This window comes from Epinephelus fuscoguttatus, linkage group LG6 (genome assembly GCF_011397635.1).
Source record: "Epinephelus fuscoguttatus linkage group LG6, E.fuscoguttatus.final_Chr_v1".
NCBI classification, from domain to species: Eukaryota; Metazoa; Chordata; class Actinopteri; order Perciformes; family Serranidae; genus Epinephelus; species Epinephelus fuscoguttatus.
In genome coordinates, this window is record NC_064757.1 from 22,753,593 (window position 1) to 22,779,150 (window position 25,558).

A 25,558-nucleotide genomic window follows, 5' to 3' on the forward strand; every position below is an offset into this window, starting at 1 on the left:
TTATGAGTCAAAACATTTTTCATATTTGCTTTAACTGTCATTATATTCAGCACTAAATGAGACAAAAAAATCTGTCAATAAAAGTCATATTCCTCTGCCTGCTCTACTGCCTTGTTGCACTTCTACCGCACGTGAACAGCAAAAACCAATCAGAGCCAAGTCTCTAACGCAGCTGTCAGTCATGGCTCATGAACTGCGGTCAAACTGTCAGACTAGGTACTGCTAATCAAATATGGATCAAGATTGTGTGATTGCATTGCCTATTTCTCTCCTCAGAGATCTCAGACAAATATTTTAGTTGATCCAATGCTTGGTACCTTGGTTGACTATTTCCAACATGGCGGCCAGGTCACAAACTTTTTCATTTTACAGCTAAACAGTACACTAAAATATTGTTGTGTCTCGTCAAGTATGTTAATTTTATTCATGTTCATGTTTAGTGTTTCATATTTTATGTCATGTCTTAGTTTAGTTTCATGTTTAGTCCTTTGTTGTCATGAGCACTTGTCATGAGCACTTTATGTTAAGTTAAAGTCACTCATGTCCAGTCTCGTCGTGCACTTCCTGTTTTATTTTGTACTCACCCTTTCCCTCTCGTTTCAGACCCTGACTTCCTCCCTTTGTGTGATTTTTCTGCCATTGTAATTGTCTACCCCGCCCCTGATTGGTTTCACCTGTGTTCCCCTACCTCATGTATAAATAGTCCTTGTCTCCCTTTGTCTTGTTGCTAGTTCGTCTTGTTCAGTCTGTGTGATGCTAGGTTTTCATGTTATCAGGTTTGATTCTAAGTTGTGATATTTTTTTGATCCCCATTGTGAATGTTTTGTTTTGAACCTTGTATATCCTCCTTGAGAGCGCCTTTTGTTTAAATTGATTTTGCCAAGTAAAATATTTTTGTTAAACCTATTGCGAGTCGTGCATTTGAGTCCACCAGTTTGGTGTCTGAGGTCGTTACAGATATGTTTCTGAAAATCATGTAAGGGGAGAAATAGGCAATGCAGTAACAGAATCTGCATTCATAGTTGATCGGCACTGTCGGGTTTGGCAGTTGACCCATACGCGTATAAAGATAACTGGATTCAGTGTTGGTGGCTGGCCCCAGTCCAGTCCAATGCAAGTTGCATAGTGTCTCATGAAAATAAGCAAAAATGCTTATTTTCAGCAGATATGAAATTACCTGGATCTACTGCGTTGTGGGGCCCACAGAGCAGACGCAGCAGAGACTTACAGCAGCTAAGTGGCTAACTTCTGGTTCAGTGCTGTGTTAACTTGAATGGGGATGAAAATAGTTTGTTGTGCAGCTCTTATGGACGTTTGAAAATTTATTGGATCAAATGGACAAATCCTGATAGTCAAACGAGTCATTTTGCAGGGGGTGTGGCACTCTAAAAAATATATCCTTTGATTTACAGATGTGTCTTTCACAAAGTAAGTCTATGGGAAAAAGTATTTTTGGGCCCAATGGCATCACATGACGGACCCGGAAGTTGTGATTTTTGTCCATTATGTCAAATTGGCTTCAAAGCCTAGCTCTGTTCCTAAAGGCTTGGCTTGACCTCACATGAGCCGTAATCAACATGATTGTCAGCTGTGTTAGAGACGCTTTAAGTGAAAAGTATGATGCTGATTTCACGGAATTCAAAACACCTGTGTTATTTGGACACATTATTTAGCCGGGCATGACGGGGGATGAGGTCATCAGTCCATCCGGCACTTTGATCTGGACTGAAACATCTCAACATCTACTGAATGGATTGCTACATTATTTTGTATGGATTATGATAGCCAGAGAATAAATTCAAGCATCTTAGTGACCCCCCAGTTTTCTTCAGATGCCACCAGCAGATTAAAAATTTCTGATTTGTCCAGTATCTTGGTTTATGACAAAATAACTAAGTCATTAACTAGTATACAATTTGGAGACCTAACTCAATGCAGTGACACTGTGATTATAAGCAGAAAGCCCATGATCGTGAGCCTGGGTCACTTTGAGGATTAGAGTTGTTAATTGACTTTTTCAGTGTGGTATGATCTGTTCTGATCACTCTTAACAGGATTTAGATGGTTAAAAGCGGTGCAGATGATCTCATAAAACCAGAGATCCAGAGTTATATTGGATTATCATAGCTGCATTATCAGTTACGACACGTCTGCTCTATCCTATTAGTTCAATTTCCATAATGTAAAAGCTAGTTTTCTGACAAATGCTTCAATGTAGGATATGTGTGCTCAGTAAAATCAAATATATTGGTATTATGTTGCAAACACATTCATGGGCAGATTTTCCAAACAGATGGCAGGACATCTCAGCTTGTTGTTAGATGCCTGCTTTCAATTTATTTATACAGCGATGAGACGAGATGCGATACATACCGTACTTGTTAAAGAAATGGGAGAGGATATGAAACCTCCTGATATTTTACTCTTTTATCACACAGCAAAGGGCGTGTTAAAGGAGTACTTCACTCACAACTATTTGTATGACACTTAGTCAAGCTATGAAGTATTCCTTCAAAAAATTCACAAGCCACTTTTACAGTTTTAGTCAGTCACTGTTTCCCTGTTTAAGTAATGTCCAACAAAAACGACGTGAAAAGAGAGATGAAAAAAAGAAAGATACACAGGGAGAACAAACATTTATAATAGTCTAGTCTGTTTTAGCTTAGTTATAGCCACAGGCTCAAACTCTGTGTTTTGCTGTTTCGAGGTCCATCAGTGGTCACTTATACAGACTGCCACGTCATTTGGCATCAGCTCTGCTTCACAGTTGCATTCTCCTCTTGAGAGCCGAGAGGTCAAAGGTCATTGAAGCAGCTCTTTTTCCAGCCTTTCAAGCTCTTAAGTTCTCTCTTAAGTGTTTTCTCCTCAGCTCCTCCTGTGTCACATGACCTCCACTCCTGCAGAAGAGTGTACAGGCAGTCGATCTTTGTCGGCATCTTATAGCTCGTAAATTTCTAGTTTGTCACAATAACAGTAACCGTAAGACTGACAATGTGGAAAACCCATTAAGCACTTCTCATTTTTACAGACAGCAGTTTGCATGTGGTTGTTGAAGTGAACTTGAAGATGATCTGCGGCGCCTGCAGGAACTTTTTTGTCCTCATGTGGTATGAAAACCTTATTTTTGTTATATTGTGGGCAGGGATGATAATGTAGTTCTACTGTCTGATATATAAATGAGAAGCAGATGTATCTCTAGATGAACTCCTCTCCTCCCACTGTGGTCTGCGTGGATAACAGTCTGTTAATGTAAAGATTTAACATGGAGCCATGTTGGTCCATCTGTGCAAACAGTCAGCCCTAATCCTCCAGAGTGTATATGTGTGCATATGTGTGTCCTTTTCTCTCTTTTCCCCTCTCCCTCGCTATACAAAATCACACAGAGAAGACAAATAAACTATCATGCGGGAGCCTCTTTTGAGCCCAGCTCAATTTTCTGGAAGCATATAATTTCATCCTCCATGATTGGCGTATGGGACAGAAATTAATAAAGTATCATGGAATTTTCCATCACATCATATAATAATAAATAAAAACAATTCACTGCACAGCTTACTAGGCACAGGAAGTCATGTGTTGCTAAAGTTGTGAGAACAGAACAAAAAAAGGAGATCAACTGGCAGCTACATGCAGGGAAAAAAGCTGCTGGTGTGTTTGTGACCACAGGAGGGCAGAGCTCCAGAGAGGTGACATGATACACGCTCTAAATTTGTGTATGTACTGGCCAAGTGTCAAAGGGTGCAATCAAAACTGGGTCGAACAGTATGTAATATGGTAAGTAATTAGGTCATTATGGGTTAAGGACAGCATTATTGTACCTTGGCACACGGCTGGCAGTTTTACAGTTTAGTTTTGAACGAGACAGTAAACTGGATTTTGATTTGATTTCACTTCATAATAAAAAAAAATCGAAAATTTGTGTTACATCCCAGGACAGCAACTCTCTCACATAAATACACCTAATTAATAACATCTCTTGAGCATGTAAATAACAGGAAAAATATATTGACCATTTGGTAATTTGTCTAGTATTTGATTTTAAACTGTCTTTCTGTTTTGTTTTTCTTTGTCTTTTTGACAATTTTTGCCCTCCATGATGTCTAAATTTGTATTATTAACTCAATAAAGTTGAACCGGGGAAAAAACTAACATGCTAAATGCTAAGGTGCTCATCTTCTGTTCACTGAGGAGCCTCTACCTTCAGTGTGTGAGGCCTTACTAATGTTTGTGACTGTTAATCCCTAATGTGACTGCAGAGCCTCATTCAGCTCTATATGTTTGAACACTCTGAGGAGCGCAGAGGGACAGGAAGGGTGGATAGACTATATTCTGCAGTGAGAACAGACAGAGACGTTAAACCTGGAGCAAGCTGTGGACGACTTCACGGTGCTCAAAGCTGTTCAGAGTACAAGAAACTCACTGCGTAAATTGTAAGATACAACTTGTATCTCCAGGCAACTGGCAGCACTGACTCTGTGTGTGTGTGTGTGTGTGTGTGTGTGCGTGGTGCTCTTTTTTTCCTTCTATATGTAGGTTTGTCGCTGCAGCTGCTGTGGACTTTATATCGCTTATATATTTCTGTGCTGTGTTGTCTGCTTCAGTGATGTTTTATTCTGCTGTCAACTCTATAAGAAGTGTGCCATTTATTTTATGTAGCCCCATATTTCTTCTTGCACCAGCTGTGGTGTCCATAACTCTCTTTATTCATTGTGCTTGTCTGAGTTTTGTCCTCTTTTCCATATGATAATAAGTAATAACCAGTCGTGTGCACAGGCTGCAATGTGCCCTCTATAGAAATGTTTCATATCGTTGCTTTGGACAGAAGGGCTTTGTGATGAGATGTGCATATGTTGACATGTTTATTTTATAATCTAGATGTGTTCCTTAGTTTATTAGGTCTATCATATTACATCATCATATACATTTTCCCCTTCCTTCATCCCCTTTAACAGTGTAAAGCAGTAGTTTACTCAGGGTCCATTTTAACTGGCCCATTTTTTTTTTTCTTTTATCTATGTACATTTTTACACAAGTAATTTTATTTGAGTATTTTTTTTTATTAGCAGTACTTGTTCTTTAGTAAAATACTTTAGCACTCTTCCCACAAACCAAAGCTGCCTCTCTATACCTGTTTGTTCAGGCTTAAAAAACAATTTAAAGGTTTGAACATGAACGGACCCAGCAGGGACACATCTCTTAAAAGATGGGGCAAGGCAGGCAGTTTGGTGGTTAGGCAGTCAATTCTGTTACAGAAGGCTTTACAGCCGCACTAATTTAACAAGACTTAGAGTCTCTGGCCATGTTAGCAGCTCTGTGGGGTTGTACTGTGAGCTAAATGTGAGCTCATATGTTCACAGTATCGTACTAGTATGCTTTAACAGGTGTGATGTTTACCATGTCCACCATCTTAGTTTATCCTGCATTCATGTGGCGTTGGAATTATCTGTAAAATGAGTGTCCGACTGGTAAAATTCACATGAATGCCACAAAAAGTTGGTGAGAATTTTTGTAAACGAGTCCCGAATTGACGTCATATATGCAGAAACATAAGTAAATGTTTGGTTGATGGCAATAAGCCTTTTATTTCTCTCGTTTAATCTGGACAGACAGTCTCAAAACTTATAAGAGGGGCCTCCGCAATGCCAGAGCAAACTATTACTCAGCTCTAATAGAAGACAATAAGAACAACCCCAGGTTTCTTTTCAGCACTGTAGCCAGGCTGACTGAGAGTCAGAGCTCTATTGAGCCTTGTATTCCCTTAGCCCTTAGCAGTAATGATTTTATGAGCTTTTTTAATGACAAAATTCTAACTATTAGAGGCAAAATTCATGACCTCCTGCCCTCAGATAGTACCTATCTAACCTCAAACACAGCTGTAAAATCTAATATATATTTAGATTGCTTCTCCCCAATTTCTCTTCAAGAATTGACTGCAGTGATTTCTTCATCCAAATCATCAACGTGTCTCTTAGACCCCATCCCAACTAGGCTACTTAAGGAGGTCTTACCTATAGTTAACACTCATATATTAGATATGATCAATATATCCTTATTAACAGGCTATGTACCACAGTCTTTTAAGGTAGCTGTAATTAAACCTCTACTAAAAAGCCCACCCTGGATCCAGAGGTGTTAGCCAACTATAGACCAATATCTAATCTTCCCTTTATGTCAAAGATCCTTGAGAAAGTAGTCAGACCAGCTGTGTGATTTTCTCCAGGATAATAATTTATTTGAGGAATTTCAGTCAGGATTTAGAGTGCATCATAGCACTGAGACAGCTCTAGTTAAAATTACAAATGACCTTCTGATTGCTTCAGACAAAGGACTGCTCTCTGTACTTGTTTTATTAGATCTTAGTGCGGCGTTTGACACAATTGACCATCAAAATCTGCTGCAGAGACTGGATCACTTAATTGGCTTAAAAGGTTCAGCACTAAGCTGGTTTAAATCTTATTTATCTGATCGCTTTCAATTTGTTGACGTCGAATGAACCATCCTTACGTACTAAAGTTTGTTTTGGAGTTCCGCAAGGTTCTGTGCTCGGACCAATCCTGTTTACTCTATACATGCTTCCTTTAGGTAACATCATTAGTAACAACATACTCAGTTGTATTTAACAATGAAGCCAGAAGAAAGCAATCAATTAACTAAACTCCATAACTGCCTTAAAGACATAAAAACTTGGATGAGCACCAATTTCCTGATGTTAAATTCAGACAAAACTGAAGTTATTGTTCTTGGCCCCAAACAACTCAGAGACTCTTTATCTGATGACATAGTTTCTCTAGATGGCATTGCTCTGGCCCCTGCCACTACCGTAAGAAACCTCGGAGTAACATTTGATCAAGATTTGTCTTTTAATTCTCATTTAAAGCAAACCTCACGGACTGCATTTTTTCATCTGCATAATATTGCGAAAATTAGGCCTATCCTGACCCGAAAAGATGCAGAAAAATTGGTCCACGCTTTTGTTACCTCAAGGCTGGATTACTGTAACTCTCTATTATCAGGTAGCTCTAGTAAGTCCTTAAAAGCTCTCCAGCTAATTCAGAATGCAGCAGCACGTGTACTAACAGGAACTAAGAAACGCGATCATATCTCTCCTGTTTTAGCTTCTCTGCACTGGCTCCCTGTAAAATCCAGAATTGAATTTAAAATCCTACTGTTAACTTATAAAGCTCTAAATGGTCAGGCTCCATCATATCTTAGAGAGCTCATAGTGCCATATTATCCCACCAGAACACTGCGCCTGAGAACGCAGGGTTACTCGTGGTCCCTAAAGTCTCCAAAAGTAGATCAGGAGCCAGAGCCTTAGCTATCAGGCTCCTCTCCTGTGGAATCATCTTCCTGTTACGGTCCGGGAGGCAGACACCGTCTCCACATTTAAGACTAGACTTAAGACTTTCCTCTTAGATAAAGCTTATAGTTAGGGCTGGCTCAGGCTTGCCCTGTACCAGCCCCTAGTTAGGCTGACTTAGGCCTAGTCTGCCGGAGGACCCTCTATAATACACCGGCCCCTTCTCTCCTTCTCTCTCTCTCTCTCAGATTCTATTACTGCATCTAGCTAACCCGCCATTCTGGATGTCACTAACTCGGCTTCTTCTCCGGAGCCTTTGTGCTCCACTGTCTCTCAGATTAACTCATATCACAGCGTGCCTGGACAGCGTGACGTGTGTGGTTGTGCTGCTGCCGTGGTCCCGCCAGATGCCTCCTGCTGCTGCTGCCATCATTAGTCATTAGTCATACTTCTTCTGTTATTATACACATATGATTATTGTCACACATGTATACTGCCAGGTATTAATACATACTTTCAACATATTGTACCGCAGTAACCAGAACTATAACTATAATATTATTACTTCCATTAATGTTGTTGTAAGATACTGTCATTACCTGCATATCTCTCTCTCTCTCTCTCTCTCTCTCTCTCTCTCTCTCTCTCCCTGTGTCATATGGATTACTGTTAATTTATCATGTTGATCTGTTCTGTACGACATCTATTGCACGTCTGTCCGTCCTGGAAGAGGGATCCCTCCTCAGTTGCTCTTCCTGAGGTTTCTACCGTTTTTTTCCCCCCGTTAAAGGGGTTTTTTTGGGGAGTTTTTCCTTATCCGCTGTGAGGGTCTTAAGGACAGAGGGATGTCGTATGCTGTAAAGCCCTGTGAGGCAAATTGTGATTTGTGATATTGGGCTTTATAAATAAAATTGATTGATTGATTGATTGATATTTATTCACATGTTGCATGTCAATTTTTTGTTTGCATGTAATTTGCAATATGGTTTTCGATTGTAACCATTAGTTCCTGTCCATGTAGAGTGACCTAGTTTAGATAGAAAAGTTGATGCCAAAATTCATTGGCATAGGTCAGGTAAAGCATTATTTAGTAGTTTTGAGGAAAGTTTGGTACAAAACCACTTTCTAATACAAAGCTTCAAACTGTTGTCAAAAGCTCCAAACAATGAAATACAACACGTCTTTGCAGCGTCCATGTTGTTTCCACATTATGACTCAAAGGTCATGAACAACACAAAGTCGGAACAATGACTCCCCAACTATGGAAATGAGACGATCCGAGGAGCACAAATGCTGGTTAGCGCTGACCACAAAGACATTATAGTCCTGTTTTTTGAGCTGCCAAAGCTTTAGAGTAAAACTTTAAAGGCTGACTTTTTTTATTAGGCGCTCATGTCACATTCAGAGGGAAATCAATAATTCTGTGGTTAGTAGTTAACTGGCAAGCAGTGATTGACTTGCCTATTTAACTTGCAGCTGTGTTGATGACAGGCTCTAATTAGCCACTGGGGCAGTGAGTCCAACATGACTGCAATAATATATGTATGCAAATAAACCTTGACATTTGTTTATCCCCCGCTTGGTGAAACAAAAAGGTGGTGAGGGGTTCAGCAAGTTGTCAGTTGTCAGTCACAGAAATGACTTCCAGAAACTTCCCTGTGAGCCTCTTAATTCTCGGTCACATCTCTGTATGACAAGCCAAAATGTCAGCTGTGAAAAAGGTATATCACAGCCCAACTGCTGTAAACATTCATTATGCACCACTTCGCCCCACACAGAAATATTGCAAAATCTTTGCGGTTCCAATAATAAGAGGCATATGAGATGTATGAGTTTACAACATCATTTCCTGAGGTTAATAACACCGCTTTTGTCCCATAGATCATTTCAACATGATTGCTATCTATTTCTGATACTGTGACTCGAAAACCACTTTAATCTACATTGTGGAGGTGGACTTTAGGTAAGCAGATTTATGCTGTTGACTGGTGCATCACTGCTACACTCTAATCTATATAATGGGTTTCAAGCAGAAGACACTAATGTAGCGATAATGCTCAAGTTACTTTAAAATACAATTCAACTGGCGCGCTGGCTGGCAGGAGTGGAAGCTGATACTGTGCCCTCTATCAGACTGCAGGAAGGGACAAGGAGACCAGTCCTGATTGCAGGAATAAATAGAAGTGCTTACTGGCCTGTTGCAGGGTTGGAAAGCTTGAAAAACACAGTGGCTGATTGGTATCCTGAGGCATTTCTGACAGGAAAGTTCCATTATTCAGGATACATCTGTGCTTTGATGATGTAGCTGTCATGGCCGAGCTTTAGGACAAAAGATTTTTAAGCATAAAATCAGCCTGTGGACTGTGTACATTTATCAGTGGAGCTGAGCATAGGATTAGTAGTATTATTGTGACCACAGGGACGCCATGGAAACAGCAGATTTCAAGTGACATCAGAGGTTATAGAAATATAAATAGTCACTTTCATTTCCTGAAAATGTTTAAACCAAGCTTCATCATTTGACACTCAAAATCAGGAAATACTGAACTCAGATTACATGCTGGCACCAGCTGGTAGAGCCACAAGGAGCCAGGTTTCTGTAGATTGATTGGTGTATTGATGAACTCTCTAGTTTCGGCTACAATTCACAGAGGAAATTTCCAGCTAGATCTAGCAGATTACTAATTTGTTCCCACATGAGCCATATGTATGTATATCCTGTCAAAATGTCAGTGAGTAAGACAGTGATTGCTCAATGAAAGCATTATAAGCTGAGAGCCTGAAAACCTACACTCAAAGAGAAATGATACATGTATTTCGCAACGCATGAGAGGCATCAGCAGTGACGTGAAAAGTCAAAATTGCGTTTGAATAAGGGTAGGTATATGTGGGAACTTTTATTTTATACATGTAAAATTACAAGTGCAGAATCCTCAGCATTAGTATCTTCAGGGGGAAGTAAAAACATCTTTAAGTAAGCACAATTGTAAGGGATTTTATTGTTTATTTTTAACTGAAAAGCTTGTAGAGAGAGAGAGAAGAGAGACACATTTATTAACAGTTCTTTTTATTTTTTTTTTTACAGCACTGGATTTGTTAAATTATGAGAAAAATATACAGTGTGCAGAGCTATTAAATACTTGCTCTGTTTTACAACATGTGCTGTAAAAACAGCCCTGTTAGTAAAGGAAAAAGTTGGCATTGTATTATTATATTGTATATTATATTGTATTATGAACATTTCTAAAGTGATGAGTATCTGAGCTGACCCTGTCATCGGGAGGAGGGAAAAATGTGGATAGCGTGACCTTCAGGCAAGATGCCTTCCAAAGTGCACACCACTGTTTGAGACCAACAAACAACTAAACTGGTCGTTCTTTCCACAACTCATCGCTGTGTTGTCAGTGACTTTTTAGCCACTAAATATGTTTGTTTTTTAGCGACACATCACTGTTTTTCCACTGGGGATAGTGCAACAAAAAGCAATTGTTTTTTACAGAGACATTGAAGGCAACTGCAGTTGTGATTGTGCCACCAAAAGCATGTTTTTATTATGTTTTTGTAGCTTTAACCAAGTAGTTTGTATCTAAACCTAACCACATGTTAACCAGCGTAATGTATTTACTACACAATAATGTACAAATGTAACAAATCTGTGGTTTGAAGAAATGTGCAATGCAAAGATTTTTTCTGCCATTTTGGGTTGTTAAGAGAAAGACAAAATACCAAACATGACCCAAAGTTAAATGACAACCTGTAGTTAAACTTTAGGCGTTACAGTACATTTGAATTCTCTCAAGATGCACATTTAGCACATTCGACAAGACTCCCCCGCAGAAATACTGAAAATAATCAAATTAGAGATAATATTATTTATCCTCTTAGGGGGGTTTTCTTTTCAGCTTCCTTCCTCTAAATAGAAATCAGACTACAACACAGCTTGGGTTTCTCAAAGGACGCTCCATGGGAATGCACATAATGCTTGAACTGAAGTCATCTGTTGAAAGATGGCCTCCTTATTTTGCTGAACCTTGGGTGTTACTGTCATGCATTCAGCTCAGATAAACCGGACAAAAAGCTCTCTGTGTGTTTGCTATAAAGCAGAATGAACCAAGGATACATGTGAATTTAATGCCAGTATGGACTGATCTACACTTCTCTGAACTTTAGAATAATATTTTTGAAACCAACAAAACGTATAGTGCTATAAATTCTCCTTCAATCACTTAAATGCTTCAATCAGCCACATCTAACATGCCTCTACCTTGTCGTTCTGATCAAAGTGTGAAGCATTCTCTGAAATATGGAGCATGAATCTACATTTCCTTATTAAGGCTTGCGGTGCATTTCCCAGAGAAAGACTATACCTGGTTATTGTGTGTTTGATTATTTATAACCTCAGCCTTCATCAGGAAATCTAATCTGCAGGGCACCAGCAGGTCTGTGCGCCTCTGCAGTGAAAGTGATTTTGTTGAAATGCATCTAAATAGGTCAGGTGGGCATGCTGTACGCAATTAAATATTTCCTAATAGACCCGCATATGGCTCAAGATTTACACGCATAAGCTTGTTTCCACAACATGTGAAATCTACTTGAGAACATGAAGACACACTGCGAAATACAAAAGAATGTTTTTAATTTTTCTTTCTGAGGAGATACTAATGACGGTGGCCGAGGCAAAAACACACAACCAAGAACCAGCAAGGTGCCCCCAAACTTTTGAATTAGGCCTTATAGATCTGATATGAGTGAAGTTTCAGGCACAGGGTTTCACATTTCTTGCTTCAGATTTATTCAGAAACAGATTTTGGTGATGTAACTGAAAGTTTACAAGCACCTTGTTTCCAATTCCGGGCACAGTGCCATTGCTTTGTGTGCATTGGATTTTAGGTGCTGTAAGAGCACTCAGGTTGACAGGCATCCTTGAAAATTTTCCAAACGAAGGATTAATGATTCAGTCTTGTAGCATTCTTGATATGCAGCGATTTAAGGCTCTCTCCTTGACTTTGAGAAGCACCTAGTGTCTGTGCAAGCCTACATGTCCCTGAGAAGATGTCAGCCAAATTAATTAAAATCACCTGTGTTTGTTTACAATAACACAGCTCTCATTGTCTTGTATCTGTATTTATAGAGTGAGGAGGACTTTTGGCACTTCAGTTTCGTTGAGCAGATAAAAGATTTGGATTTAATTTCAAATACATCTCAGACAGGTGCTTTAAATATTTGACACTCACTATCATGACACACCATCCATATTAGGTGTTTTCAGACCAGAGGAACTTTTTCACACTTCTAAGAACCCCCCCTTTCTGTTGTATTTGCACCACAGGAACCAGGGGCAATCATAGTATTTAGAATGCTGGTTTGAGGGAGTTTTTATAGTTTCTATTTCACAGCGGGTACTCTCCCAGCACCTCTACTCAAACTTTCATTTATGGTAAATAGTTGTGTAAGTAGAAGATGAACGGATCTCCAAAAGACAAAAAGTTAAAGATGATTTCTTTCTTCAATCTTTTCCAACTTCAAAATATTAAAAAAGGAAAAGGGCCTCAAGCAAAAGTTTGGGCACCCTGCATGGTCACTTAGTAGCGCCCCCCATGGCAAGTATCACATCTTCTAAACCTTTATGTAACCAGCTAAGAGTCTCTCAGTTTTTGTTTGGCGGATTTTCACCACTGCCTTATTGTAAAACACTTCTAGCTCTGTGAGATTCTTGGGCCATCCTCGTTTAAGGTCTATCCACAGATTTTAAGTGATGTTTATGTACGGGGTCTGTGAGGGCCATGGCAAACCTTCAGCTTGCACCTCTTGAGGTCGTCCATTGTGGATTTTGAGGTGTATTTAGGATCATTGTCCTGTTGTAGAGGCCATCTTCTCTTCATCTTCAACCTTTTTACAAATGATGTGATGTTTGCTTCCAGAATTTGCTGGAATCAAACTGAATCTATTCTTCCCTCTAACTGCGAAATGTTCTGAACTGGCTGCAACAAAATCCCAAAGCATGATCGAGCCATGTTTAACAGTTGGACAGATTTTCTCCAGACATACCTTTGCTCATTGTGTCCAGAAAGTTCTATTTTGATTCCACGGGACTTGTTTCCAAAAAGCATCAGGCTTCTGACTCTGAATTTTGTGGTGAGGAAACAGGAAAGGATTTCTTCTGATGACCCTTCAATGAAGGTCATATTTGTACAGGTATCACCGCACAGTAGAACAGTACACCACCAATCCAGAGCCTGATAAATCTTCCTGCAGGTCTTTTGCAGTCAAACAAGGGTCCAGATGTGCCTTTCTAGCAATCTTATGAGCAGCTCTTTTGGAAAGATTTCTTGGTCTTCCAGACCTAAACTTGACCTCCACATATACTGTTTACTGCCATTTCTTAACTACATTACGAACTAAGGAAACAGCGACCTGAAAATGCTTTGCTATTTTCTTCTTCTCCTACTTTGTGGATATAATTTATTTTAGTTTTCAGAGTGTTAGGCAGCTGTTTAGATGAGCCCATGGCTGCTGATTGTCAGGACAAGGTTTCAGGAGTCAGAATATTTATAAAGCTTTGAAATTTGCATTACCTGGCCTTTCCTAACGACAACTGTGAACACGCTGTAGCCCTAACAAGCTAATTAAGGCCCGAGACCCTGGTAAAAGTTGTCTCAGAGCTCAAATGTCTTTTGCATCATGCTCCTTTCTTTTTTCACTCTAAAATCATACAAAACAAAAATAATAATCTAATCTTGCTTAAAATGTTTAAAATGTTCATCTTCTACTCACTTAACTGTTCACAGTAAACAAAAGTGTAACCGGGGGGGCTGCACTTTTGCATGCCATTGTAAGTGACATAAGTGTACACTGATTTGTTGAATGCAGCCAATGCAGCACTGGCAACTGCCATTTTAGAAATACTGTTAAACCTGTTTCAATAGCAGACAACATGAAGCCCAAAGAAAAGCTTTTAATGACAAAAATGGAGGGAAACACAGACAGATGAACTGACATTAAAGTCCAGGCTTTACTGGGCATTGGGTATTCAATACAAGTTGACTCCTCAGAGAGAAAGTGACGTTGCTATACCAACTGCTGGCTGGCCGTACGCCACTTCAGCGTTCCTACTGGCAGTGTGAATGCAAAAAAGGAAAAGCCCCAGAAGGTATGTGGTTCTCAGGGGAGCTTCCCAGAGGGCAGTTCCTCTCAGGGAGTCCCCAGAACTCATTCATTTTCCGTATCCACTTATCCTGTTAGGGGTCGCAGGGGGGCTGGAGCCTATCCCAGCTGACACTGGGCGAGAGGTGGGGTACACCCTGGACAGGTCGTCACAGGCTCTTAGGTCAATTTAGAATCACCAGTTAACCTAACCTGCATGTCTCTGGACTGTGGGAGGAAGCCAAAGAACCTGAAGAGAACCCACGCTGACCCCAGGTTTGTACCAGAAACAACGGCATCACCATGCCGCCATCCTCAGACCTGTTTGGTCATAAAGCGCCTTGATGAAAAGCTAAGGTTGTCTCATTGTTAAGTAAAAACAAGTTATAAAGAATCTCAATCTTAAACTTTCTACACACAAATAGTTCACGATTTAGTCTCATCTTCTTTTTTCCAATGTTTTTTTTAATCTCTTTTAATATTTGAGGTCTTTTTTCATTCCAATGACATCTAGAATCAGTACTCTAAATACAAAGTAAAACCTACACAGAAATAGGAAGTATAAGTAACCAACAATTCCACTAAAACAAGCTTCCTTCAGTTTCACCATAAAGGTTCAAAGTACTTCTTCATTTCTGGGTATTTCTGTTTTTCTTTTATTTTTTATTAGAGTTTCTGTCTCTGACTGCGACTCTTCATCTCACTATTCAGTTTATCATCTCCAAGAAATGTGGGAGTTTCAGATGAACTCAGGAACTCAAGTGTTATGTTTGCGGGCGTTGCTGTCCTCCCCACTCATTACAGCATCTTTCAAACTGAGTAACTTTGCCATCTGTGGTTCTTCTTGCTGCTGCTGCTTCAGATGCATCTGCCTCGATGATCATGGCTCTGTGAAGCAGGACGAGCACAGAGAGCTGATTCAGTCAGTCACTAACGATGTTCTGTGGCCTGTGTTTGCAACAGCTGTTGCTTTTTGTGTTGTGTTATTAGAAACATCTGTATCAAAAGCTGGGGCTGAAATATCAAATTAAAATCTGTGTGTTTATTGCCTGAGAATGGTTAATAGTTTAATGGTTTAATAATTCTGTGGCCTTACATGACCTCCTTCTCTGACTGCTTTGAACAGTTACATCTGGCCGATAACATGCATCTGGCACAGAAAAGGGGAAACAGTCATATCACAAAACTGTGACAGAGAGGAGTGCATTTGTGTGCTCATTGAGATATTTCTCTTTTTGACAAAGGAGGAACATATGGGTTCAGTGCTAAGTATTTAGAAACACAACACAAGCATAAATGTCTGGAGTTTATGATCTTCATCTTCTCAGTGTCCATATGGTGTAGTTCACATTAAATTTAATGATAAAATTTTAAGACTGAACAAAATCTAAAAAGACTTGCAACTCAACTTGGACTTTAACACCAATGACTCATGGCTGCACTCAGACTTGAGTCTTTTGATTTGAACATACTTGAAACCACCCTGCAAACCCAAAGATTAACAAATCTGTATCATTTAAAAAGTGTACTATAAATGAATTCGTTTTCTCTCATTTCCTGAATTAACTCTTACGGCTGTCTGTGTATTCCCTGCTGCTGTCCCTTTTCCCTCCCTTGCAGATCTGCCCAGGTGTGCTGCATTAGTTAACTAGGTGCAGCACACCTGGCATGGAGGAAGTGGTTAAAAGCTCCTGTGCCAGCAGCAAAGGAGAGAGGCCTCTGGTGTGGGGACAGCTGGTCCTGCTGCCTCTCACCATGGGATTTTTCTTGTCTTGTTTGCTTGTTTTCATTCTAATAAATCCCATGGATATGAGTGTTTTAAAGGTGTTTATGTGATTATTTTGGATTAGTGTTGGAGTTTTGTTCGCCCAGTAGGGCTGCTTAAGGGTGGGGCATGACAGACTTAAACACTGATGACTTGTGGCTGCACTCAGACTTGAGTCTTTTGACTTGAACATACTTGAAATATTCCCCCAAACCCAAAGATTAAGAAATCTGCATTATTAAAAAAGTGTACCATAAATTAATTCATTTTCTTTCATTTCCCGAATTAACTCTTTTTATTTCATGTAGACATAAAACATGCAACAATAGCCATGTTTCCATCAGCCTGTTTAGATGCGCATCTAGAAGTATCGCATCGGAAAATTGGATGGAAACACCAAAATTTGTAAAATCCCCTGATTTGCACAAACTAAAATACACTCGCTTTAGCCGGGTTTTGGTTGATTCGAAAAAATGCTGATTCGCAAAACGGGGGATGGAAACAGTGATGTTCGAATTAAGTCTGACGTAGCGTACCTCTCTCCATGGTGATATCCACACTCCGGGTCGGGAAGGCGGTAATGCATTTACAAGCTGCTGGCCAACTGCCAGAAAACGTAGAAGAAGACGAGACTTTTTTTTGTCTCCAGTTCTGCGGAAAACTTGCACAAGTTCGTAGTTTTCACAGAATATTTTTGCAGAAAATATCTCACAAATGTGGGAAGAAAAAGTTTATAATTATGTTTTTCAATAAAAGAGAAGTAGGAAAGGAACATACAAAATTTCATTCTGTTGCTGTGCTGATTTATAACGCTATATGCTATGAAAGTAAAATGTTAGCACCTCGTTTTTTATTAAGTTCAGTCGCACTTGTTTTAACAAAAATGTCATTTTAATATATAATAACTCTGTTATTAAAATGACATGTCCGTCTTGACGTGGGACTTAAGTAGACAGTTAATACATTTTTGTTTGCTTGGATTATGGTTCAGTGTAGAGTTAAATATTATTTATTGAATATAAAGGGTTTGAGTGTCACCTTTAAAGGGCCACACAACAAATGCTATACAATTTGTGACAGACCTTTAAGACCTCAAAATGCAGTACTGAAAGTATACAGGGGATGGAAGTGTTGAGAAACACCAGGTCAGCTGATTGCTAAGCAGATGGGTTGTGTGGGGTTTCTAACAAGTCTAAAGGAAACAGCTCAACAGTGCTGTTGACACTCAGTACTGGACAGCATCAAGTCAACAGCAGTGGAAGATCTGAGCAGCAGGTATGGCACTGTTCATTAATTTAGATTCAAAAACATTTTCATATAATGAGCTTTGTTGGAAAGTATGTTAAATGTGATAATATGATAGTCATTTAAAAATGCTGTCTTTTTTTCACAGATATCTAAAAACTGCAAAATGGATTTTTCATTTGATTATGACTATCCTATAGACTATAACTACAGTGAGGTCAATGACACCCCACACGAGGCGTCAGTTTTTCAGCACAAAGCGTCATGTTTACATGAAGTCTTGTGTGTGTCTATACTGGTGGCCAGTGTGGTGATTTTTCTGCTGGGCTTTTGCGGAAACGCTCTGGTCATCTGGATTTCTGGCTTCAAGATGAAGAGGACGGTCAACACCACTTGGTACCTGAGCCTCGCCATCTCTGACTTCGTCTTCTGCGTCTTCCTCCCGTTCAGCATCACCAACATGGTGATGGAGGAGTGGATCTTTGGCGTCTTCATGTGCAAATTCGCACCTTCCATTATGTTCCTCAACATGTTCAGCAGCATCTTCCTCCTGGTCGTCATCAGCATCGACCGCTGCGTGTCGGTCATGTTTCCAGTTTGGGCCCAGAACCATCGCACTGTTAATAAGGCATCTGTTGTTGTTTTCATGTGCTGGCTTCTCGCCATCGGACTGAGCATTCCCTCTGTCATCTTCCGGGATGTTAGCAGTCATTTGGGTAGGACCATTTGCTACAACAATTACACATTACACCAAAACAGTCACACAATAGTTGCCGTGAGCCGATTCCTTGCAGGATTTGTTGTCCCTTTCGTCGTCATCATCGTCTGCTACTCTGTCATCATCCTCAAACTTCGAACCAACAGGATGACCAAAAACTCTAAACCTTTCAAAGTCATGTCTGCACTCGTCACTGCGTTCTTCATCTGCTGGCTGCCCTACCACGTGTTTGTGCTACTTGAGCTCAACCACCAAAACTTCGACCACAGTATTTTGACGGCAGGACTCCAAGTAGGCACATCTGTGGCGGCAGCAAACAGCTTCCTCAACCCAGTGTTGTATGTATTCATGGGCAATGACTTCAAGCAGAAGTTCAAGAACTCTGTACTCTCAAAGATGGAGAATGCGATGGCAGATGAAGGCCGCACCACCAGCCGATACCTGTCCAGGTCCAGCTCCATGGACGGCAGAGCTTCTACGCACATCTAGAGATGATAATCCTAACCTGTCTCACTCAGGACACTCATGTGACAACAAATATACTGTTTTTCAAAGATGCAATTAATTAACACAAGATATGACACAGATTCAGTGTTAATAAGCATTTGTGTTGCACTTCTCTACTGTTGACAGCATACTGTAGCTGCTGTTTTAGGCTCACAAACACATAATGTACCTGAAGCTGATATCTAAATATAAACTTTGCTCACTGTGCATTGCAGGGTGGGTGACATCAATCTCATCCAGCAAAGTTTTCACAGCAGCATTAGTGGAAAGTTTTGCAGGCAGTTTTAACTGCAGCACATTTTAATTGTAAAGTATAAGGACTGTAAAATATGAGGTAAATTTTCTGATAACGAACTCATAAAAATGTATTATGTTAAGCTTTGTGTGAAATTATATTACACAAAAGGAACACTCGAGGGGCTCCTTTCACAAAGGCAATTTGAGTGTATTTACGATCATAATCGGTGGCAGTAGGTTGGGAATTGCAGATAAATGTGCGACTCTTGCAGGGCTCTATCATTCTTGTGCATGCCATTTGTTTTGTTTAGTGAAACACGTCAAAATGAACAGGAAAGGTAACAATCTTATGTTGCAGATTTGGTGGAGGGGTCTCCAGGCGTTTTGCAGGATGTGAGTGTTTGCTCATCAGTTTGTAGACTGACTGTAGATGATTGTTGATACATTTGTAGATTTGATTGTTGTAAAGTTTTCTTTTGCTTTGTTGACCTCTGATATTACATGATAAGCACAAGACTGTGCAACTGCACAATATTTGAATGTTGTATCTGACTGACCCAAATACGATGTACAAATGGGTGGATGACAGCTGTTGATATGGCTGTAGTGTAGATATTTCTCAGGAAATACCACACACAGAGCTATTATTAGCAGTCAACAAAAACAGCCTGTTGAATAAACTTGTTTTTTTGTAGCTGTACAGTGAATGTGATCTGTGCAATAAATGTTTCTGTTTTATGAAATAAAGCTGTTTGATGTTTTAATCTCTCAGTATTACGGCAAATATATGTTTTAACAATTTACCCACGACCATGATATGATCATGTTCAGATGATTTGAGAAAACTGTGGCACTGGGAGCTTTAATATCACTTAAAAGAGTTAAGTTGGATTGGATTTAGAGATGAGAATATTATACTTGTAGTTTCTCACAGTCAAAAAGTGCCATCAAGCATCAAAATTTCATAGATGGCATCATTCATTTTACGTCGCCTCACTTGCAGTAGTAAATGCACTCATCACTGCTCATCAGCAGTCGTAGAGTAGTGTGACCTCTTGTATATTTGCCAACACTTCTGAAACTATAAAGACTGAAACAGAAATATGAGCTCATGCTGTGTTTGAGAAAAAGTAAAAACGATTCCTCCCCTGAGTTTCTGAAATGCACAAAAAGACATGATTAATGAGTACATGCTGTGAATGGGGAACCTTTGAATAGAAGTAATCTTACTTCCTGCTCAGTAGCAACATACAAAGAATAGCAAAGAGAGTACCTGGTAATTTTCTTGATGTTGAAACAGCAGATGGCAGGGGGAAGACCCAGACTACAGAGGTTACATGAAACACTGGCAGTAAATCACAATGAAACTTGGACATGGTAAAAAGCTGCTTTAAAGAATTATGTCACCCACAAAACAACCATTTGTTAATCAATTACTCACCCTGTTTTTTTTTTGGAATCTGTGAAGAAAACGTTTTTCTCACATGCCTCCACGGTGAACACAGAATCCAAAAACAGAAAATTCGTGATGAATAAAAGTCATAGGGGCCGCATTTAACAACAGCTAATCACTTGTTTACAAACTCTCACACAACTCATGTAGTATAATCCAAGTCTCATCTATCTAGTTGTATGCTCAGTACTTCCCAAACAAATTTTACTAAAACCTTGCAATTTAAAAAACTTGACCATGTGGAGCATTTAGTGAATAAAGAGTCAGGTTATCCAATCAGAACTTGGTGGAGACCAAAATGAAGCTAAAAGGAGAGTAAATGTTGGAATTGCATTCACGAGGTGGTCAGAAACACAGCTCCACATAAATGATCATGCTGCTCCATATCTGTTGGATGTGATGTTGTGTTCACAGCTTGTTTCACTGCTCGCTGTATTTATTCTAACTAATTTGTTTGTCACACAAGCAGCGTATGGTTCTATGGATGGCAATGCAATTTGGTCTGTTGGTAGCTCTGTCCACCATTTTGGTCCAGACTGATAGATCTCAATAATTATTACAGTAGATAGATTTTCGTGAAAAATATGCACAGGCATAGTAGGCCGCACCAGTAAAAGCATTGCATAATAACCTATAAATAACAACACCTCCAAATTTTGCCCTTTCTGATGGTGTGAGGAAGCACAAATGCTTTCTGAAAATGTTCATCTATTTACAAATAGATGATAAACTGAGATATTTTCAGAAAAATAAATTCAACTTCAACAGTATGTCTCAGTTTTTCCACATTTAGTCAGTCTACTACTCGCTGTCAATGCATCATCATGCATCACCACATAACCAAGCTAAAGTGGAAGCTAAAAAAGAAGCAGGTTCAGTTATCCCCTGCCTTACAAACCATTTATGAATTAAAACTTTATGAAGCTCCTTAGCAGCAGGGTTCCACCTATATTTTTTTAAGATGAAAGTCCGATACAGATTTTACACAATGTTCAATATCTTTAAATTTGACCACAGTAAGTATTTTTATTTATTTTAGAGAACTATATTCTTCTCAGGGTGGAACTGTCTTTTACATGAAGTAGCTCATCACTGTTTAACCTGGGACCTCTGAGCCTTCACACGTGCATCAGTATTAGGTGTACAAAGTCATTTAGTGGGTCGGATGGGACGGTTTTAGCCTGTGGCCCATATGTTTTACACCCATCATCTAGCACCAACACTAGTACTTTGGTTTACTCTCAGATGCCTGCAAACACAGCTGCATTTCCACAAGCCTCAGTTGTACTTGGCGTTGAGTGCTCATTGGTGGTGAAAAAAAAATTTATCATATATATTATATAAAAATATGTGGCTTGATCTGCTGGCTGTCTAACCTTGTCTGTGTTTTACAGGAAATCCAAGTCTTCACTCAACCATAAAACCATTGTATGTAGTGATAATTTTACTTTTATATATTTACATGTTAGTATACTTATTATTCTAAATGTACTCTAAGTCAGTGGTTCCCAACTGGTGGGTCTCGGTCCAAAAGAGGAAGAGGAAGTACAGTGAATTTCCAGCATGAAGCTTTTATTTTAAAGTGCTGTTTCCTGCTGTAGAGTGAGTGACTTATTGACAGCTACTTAACAGAGACAGCAAACTAGCTTAAACATGGCCAAACGCAAGTATGACACTGAATTAATTTAACTGTGTGGACCTTGAATTAATGACTAAGGAGAAATCTGGGTTGTTGGAAACCAAGTACTACTGTACTTTTATTCATTCAGAGGCTTAGTAATGGAGGAGCTTGGAGAGACTGTAGTGAGATTTACAATGCGTTTTCAAAAACACATAATCATGCATTTAGTACTCATTCCTACATTTCTTCAGAAATTACAGTCGACCAAAGCAGATCATGTTATGTACTCATTTATTGGGCCTTATCACATTACATTCATTCCATAGAAAATACATTCAAATGTGACACCTATGTTCAGAAAGTGCCGGCTTGTCAATGAAAGCTGGAGCCAGTAAAGTTTAAAGCATGTGTTAAAAATAGAAACAACTTCTCCCGTTTTGCTTGTTGCAATACAAATATTGTCGATGTGTCAGCGCACACTATAAAAATATATTTATATCATTCTGAAAATGGAAGTCAGTTACTGTTTTCTGGCTCTCAGTCACCAGTGATTTTATTTATTTATTTATTTATTTATTTAATTATTTATTTATATATTTTCATGTGTGTATTTATATATATACTTGTTCATTTTTAAGCATATGGCATAGCACATTGAGTACCGTTTATAAGACGTGCTGCTTTTGAAATCTGAGCAGGATTTCTCACACATTGTGGATTTTTTTTTAAGAGTAAGAGTAAATTATCACCAGCTTTAACTGTTTGGTAGCTCTTCTTACAACAAAGCAATAAAACAAAACAAAAAAAAAAACAGTTTTCACATTCAGTATGATTAACTGTCATAAAATAAATGTATAACGATCTCTACTGCTAAAGGTAACCTCCAATCTATAACACGAGTGTAACGCCTAATTCCTCAGTGATCTTTGGGGCAAGTGTTGCACAGCGAAGTGCTTTTTGGATTTCTGCATCGAGTCCAGTGTTAAGAAAACATATCCACAACCAAATTAGTCAACATGTGCACTGCACACCCGAGATAAATAAATGCTGTTGAGATAAATCCTCTTCTCTCCTTGAGTCAGTGCCTTCAAGAGGGATTATTCATCTTCTTGAATACGAGGAGCTGAGTCTTTTACCTCTTCATCATTGAAAACAAGATTCCTCTAACATACTGTAAGTCCAATAACTTACAAAAATGTGGAAACACACAGTATCATCAGCAGGTAGTTATAGCCTGCACATTGCATTTTCCCCTCTGACAAAGGGCTAAATGTTTTAAAGTTTTTATGTATAAAATAGTATTGTTCTGTAACTGTGATAGCAGCAGAATAATTTTAATGTTCTGATTTCTCATAAATCTGTTTTGCACAAAATAAGCTCATGAAACACACTTTGCAGTATTGTGTAATATCTTTTGGGTAACATGTTCTTTCACTGGCAACAAATCACCCAGCGCAGTCGGACGAGTCTCTCTGTCGTCACAGCTTTTATACCGTCCTCATGTTAAGGCATGTGCACATGCCTACACAGCACATGTGCATAGAGCAGGATAAGAAGTGCTTTTCATTCAGCCAAAATGAAAAACATAACGCCTCTTCTATAATGCATGAAGCTGCTGAGGTTCGACAGAAAATGAAAGAACATGAATATAAAATTAAAATAGTAAAGACACTGATTTCTTCTTACTACAGCGTCAACCTATGTTCACGGGAAAATAACTGAAAGAGCTATCTAAGTCATGTAATCCTACAAAATGTGGTGCAGAGTCTGTTGACAGAACAGTCCAATTAAAGGAGGATGAAAGAAAAATGAGGGGATCACATATATCATCTTGGCATATAGTCCTCTGGAACTCCGGACATGTTCCTTTTCCTCAAGGCAGCGTCTACTGTTCTGATCAGTTCGTTGATGTTCGCTCGCATTTCCGGAGTATAGGGGTCATACTCAAGCTTTCGCAGCCCCGATCTCTTGAAGTTTCCATCCTTCTGGCCCTCCACACAGAGAAGGCGGTCCTCAGAAACCTTCAAACCCAGAAACTGGACCATCCCTTTCAGCTGGGAGAACAGATCCTTCTTCAGATTCTCAAAGTGGACCACGTGGACGACCTTCCCATAATTCAGCCAGTCCAATGTGTGGGACGCCCACCAAGGGGCATAGTTCTTCACAAACTCGGGCCACTCTGCAGGACAGATGAGAGTACAGAAAATGAATCAAAAAGGACATGTGGGTGTCATTGCACTAAATAAAGTCCATTATATGGCGCAAATTCAAGAAAGAAACAAAGTAAAAAGTTCTTTGCTAAGACTAAAGAATAAGGCACATTTATCAAGAAACTTAAACCTAATTACAGTGACTTTTAGGAGTAATGTTTAAGAGTAGCTCTCAGGAGGACACAATTACTCACACTGCTTAGAGAAAAGACACAATGATTCATCTTACAACTACCAGATTGTTCTTTTTTTAAAAACCCTTATTCATTTTTGTATAAAATCCATTAGCAAGCAATTACTATGTGAAATTAACAACAATCTAATAGATTTATATGATGTAAATATATAAATGGGGATGAAATAAAAGGAAATAATGACAAAAGAAAATTCATAAAAGGAGAATTCTGTATCATTTTTGACAAAATGCAGATAACGAAATAAGAATTTGTTTCAAATGTGAATTTAGATACAGCAGCTTATGCAACAAAGCTACAGCTGTCAAGACAAGTATGTTTATGTTGCAATAAATTGGTTAAATAGCTTTTATTTTTTAGGAGTACTATTTATAGAGTTTAACTTTTAGCTCCTATGTGTATCTAAAATGTCAGTTTGATAAACACATGCCCTGATCTTATAGCAAGGCATTGACAAAATGCAAAAATGACTTCGACATGTGTTGGATGGATCACTCTTATTGAGACGAAACAGAAGGATGGTTTTGCCTACGTGCACAGTGATATTGCACTTTAAATCCAAATACAACAATATTCTGAATTTAATACAGCTCATGTAAACAGCATAATCTGTTTGGATTTTCCAAATTAGGCCTTTTTCCAGATGAAACAGTTTCCAGTTCTGGGAGCCTTTTTTGGACATCTATACAGCCCATTCAAATGGGGATTTTTTTTTTTTAAAGCAGTTTGCGTCACATGGCCTCCTGTCTATTTAAAATCGGCTCTGTGCGTTGTCCTGGATACAAAACAATTAGCCAACAGTTTGCAAGACTATAAGGGAGAGATGCAAGTCCAAAAGAAAAGCCCACATATCTGATCAGAAGAAAAAACACACCTACTTTTAAACATTATGAAACACTTGGATATCAACAGGTTTTTGGATTTATGCAAATGTTGTTTTCAAGAAGGTGGTTGAAGGAGTGAAAGACGAAGGTGTTTGCGTGGTCGAACCAGTCTGTCCCTGGTGAAAAACAAAATCCTTTTTTGATGCAAAAAAGCATATGGCATGGACAACTCCAACTGTTTCACTTTTCCATATTTTGATGTGTTAAATGACATGTTAGGGTACGTTAATCTGAGAATGCACGGCTGCATGTAAATGCGAATATTAGTGGAATGTTAATTT

At 39.1% G+C, this 25,558-nt stretch overlaps 2 protein-coding genes across 3 annotated transcripts in view; one reads left to right on the top strand and one right to left on the bottom strand.

Moving 5' to 3' along the window:
* Window positions 1–17,347: 17,347 nt before the first annotated feature.
* Window positions 17,348–19,689, top strand: cmklr1 (chemokine-like receptor 1). Its single transcript, XM_049579553.1, has 2 exons — window positions 17,348–17,483; window positions 17,602–19,689. The coding sequence occupies exon 2, from the start codon at window positions 17,620–17,622 to the stop codon at window positions 18,658–18,660; it is 1,041 nt and encodes a 346-aa protein (XP_049435510.1). The 5' UTR covers window positions 17,348–17,483; window positions 17,602–17,619; the 3' UTR covers window positions 18,661–19,689.
* A 2,509-nt stretch (window positions 19,690–22,198) lies between these two features.
* The window catches only part of wscd2 (WSC domain containing 2), a 46,966-nt gene continuing 43,606 nt past the window's right edge, over window positions 22,199–25,558 (bottom strand). For both annotated transcript variants that reach the window (XM_049578894.1, XM_049578895.1), the window contains exon 9: window positions 22,199–24,168. In XM_049578894.1, the coding sequence (XP_049434851.1) occupies window positions 23,816–24,168 (353 nt within the window). In that variant the 3' untranslated portion in view covers window positions 22,199–23,815. The remainder of the gene's footprint in view (window positions 24,169–25,558) is intronic.

Excerpts from the sequence above, each read along its gene's own strand:
- cmklr1 (XM_049579553.1), top strand. The coding sequence starts at position 17,620 with ATGGATTTTTCATTTGATTATGACTATCCTATAGACTATAACTACAGT.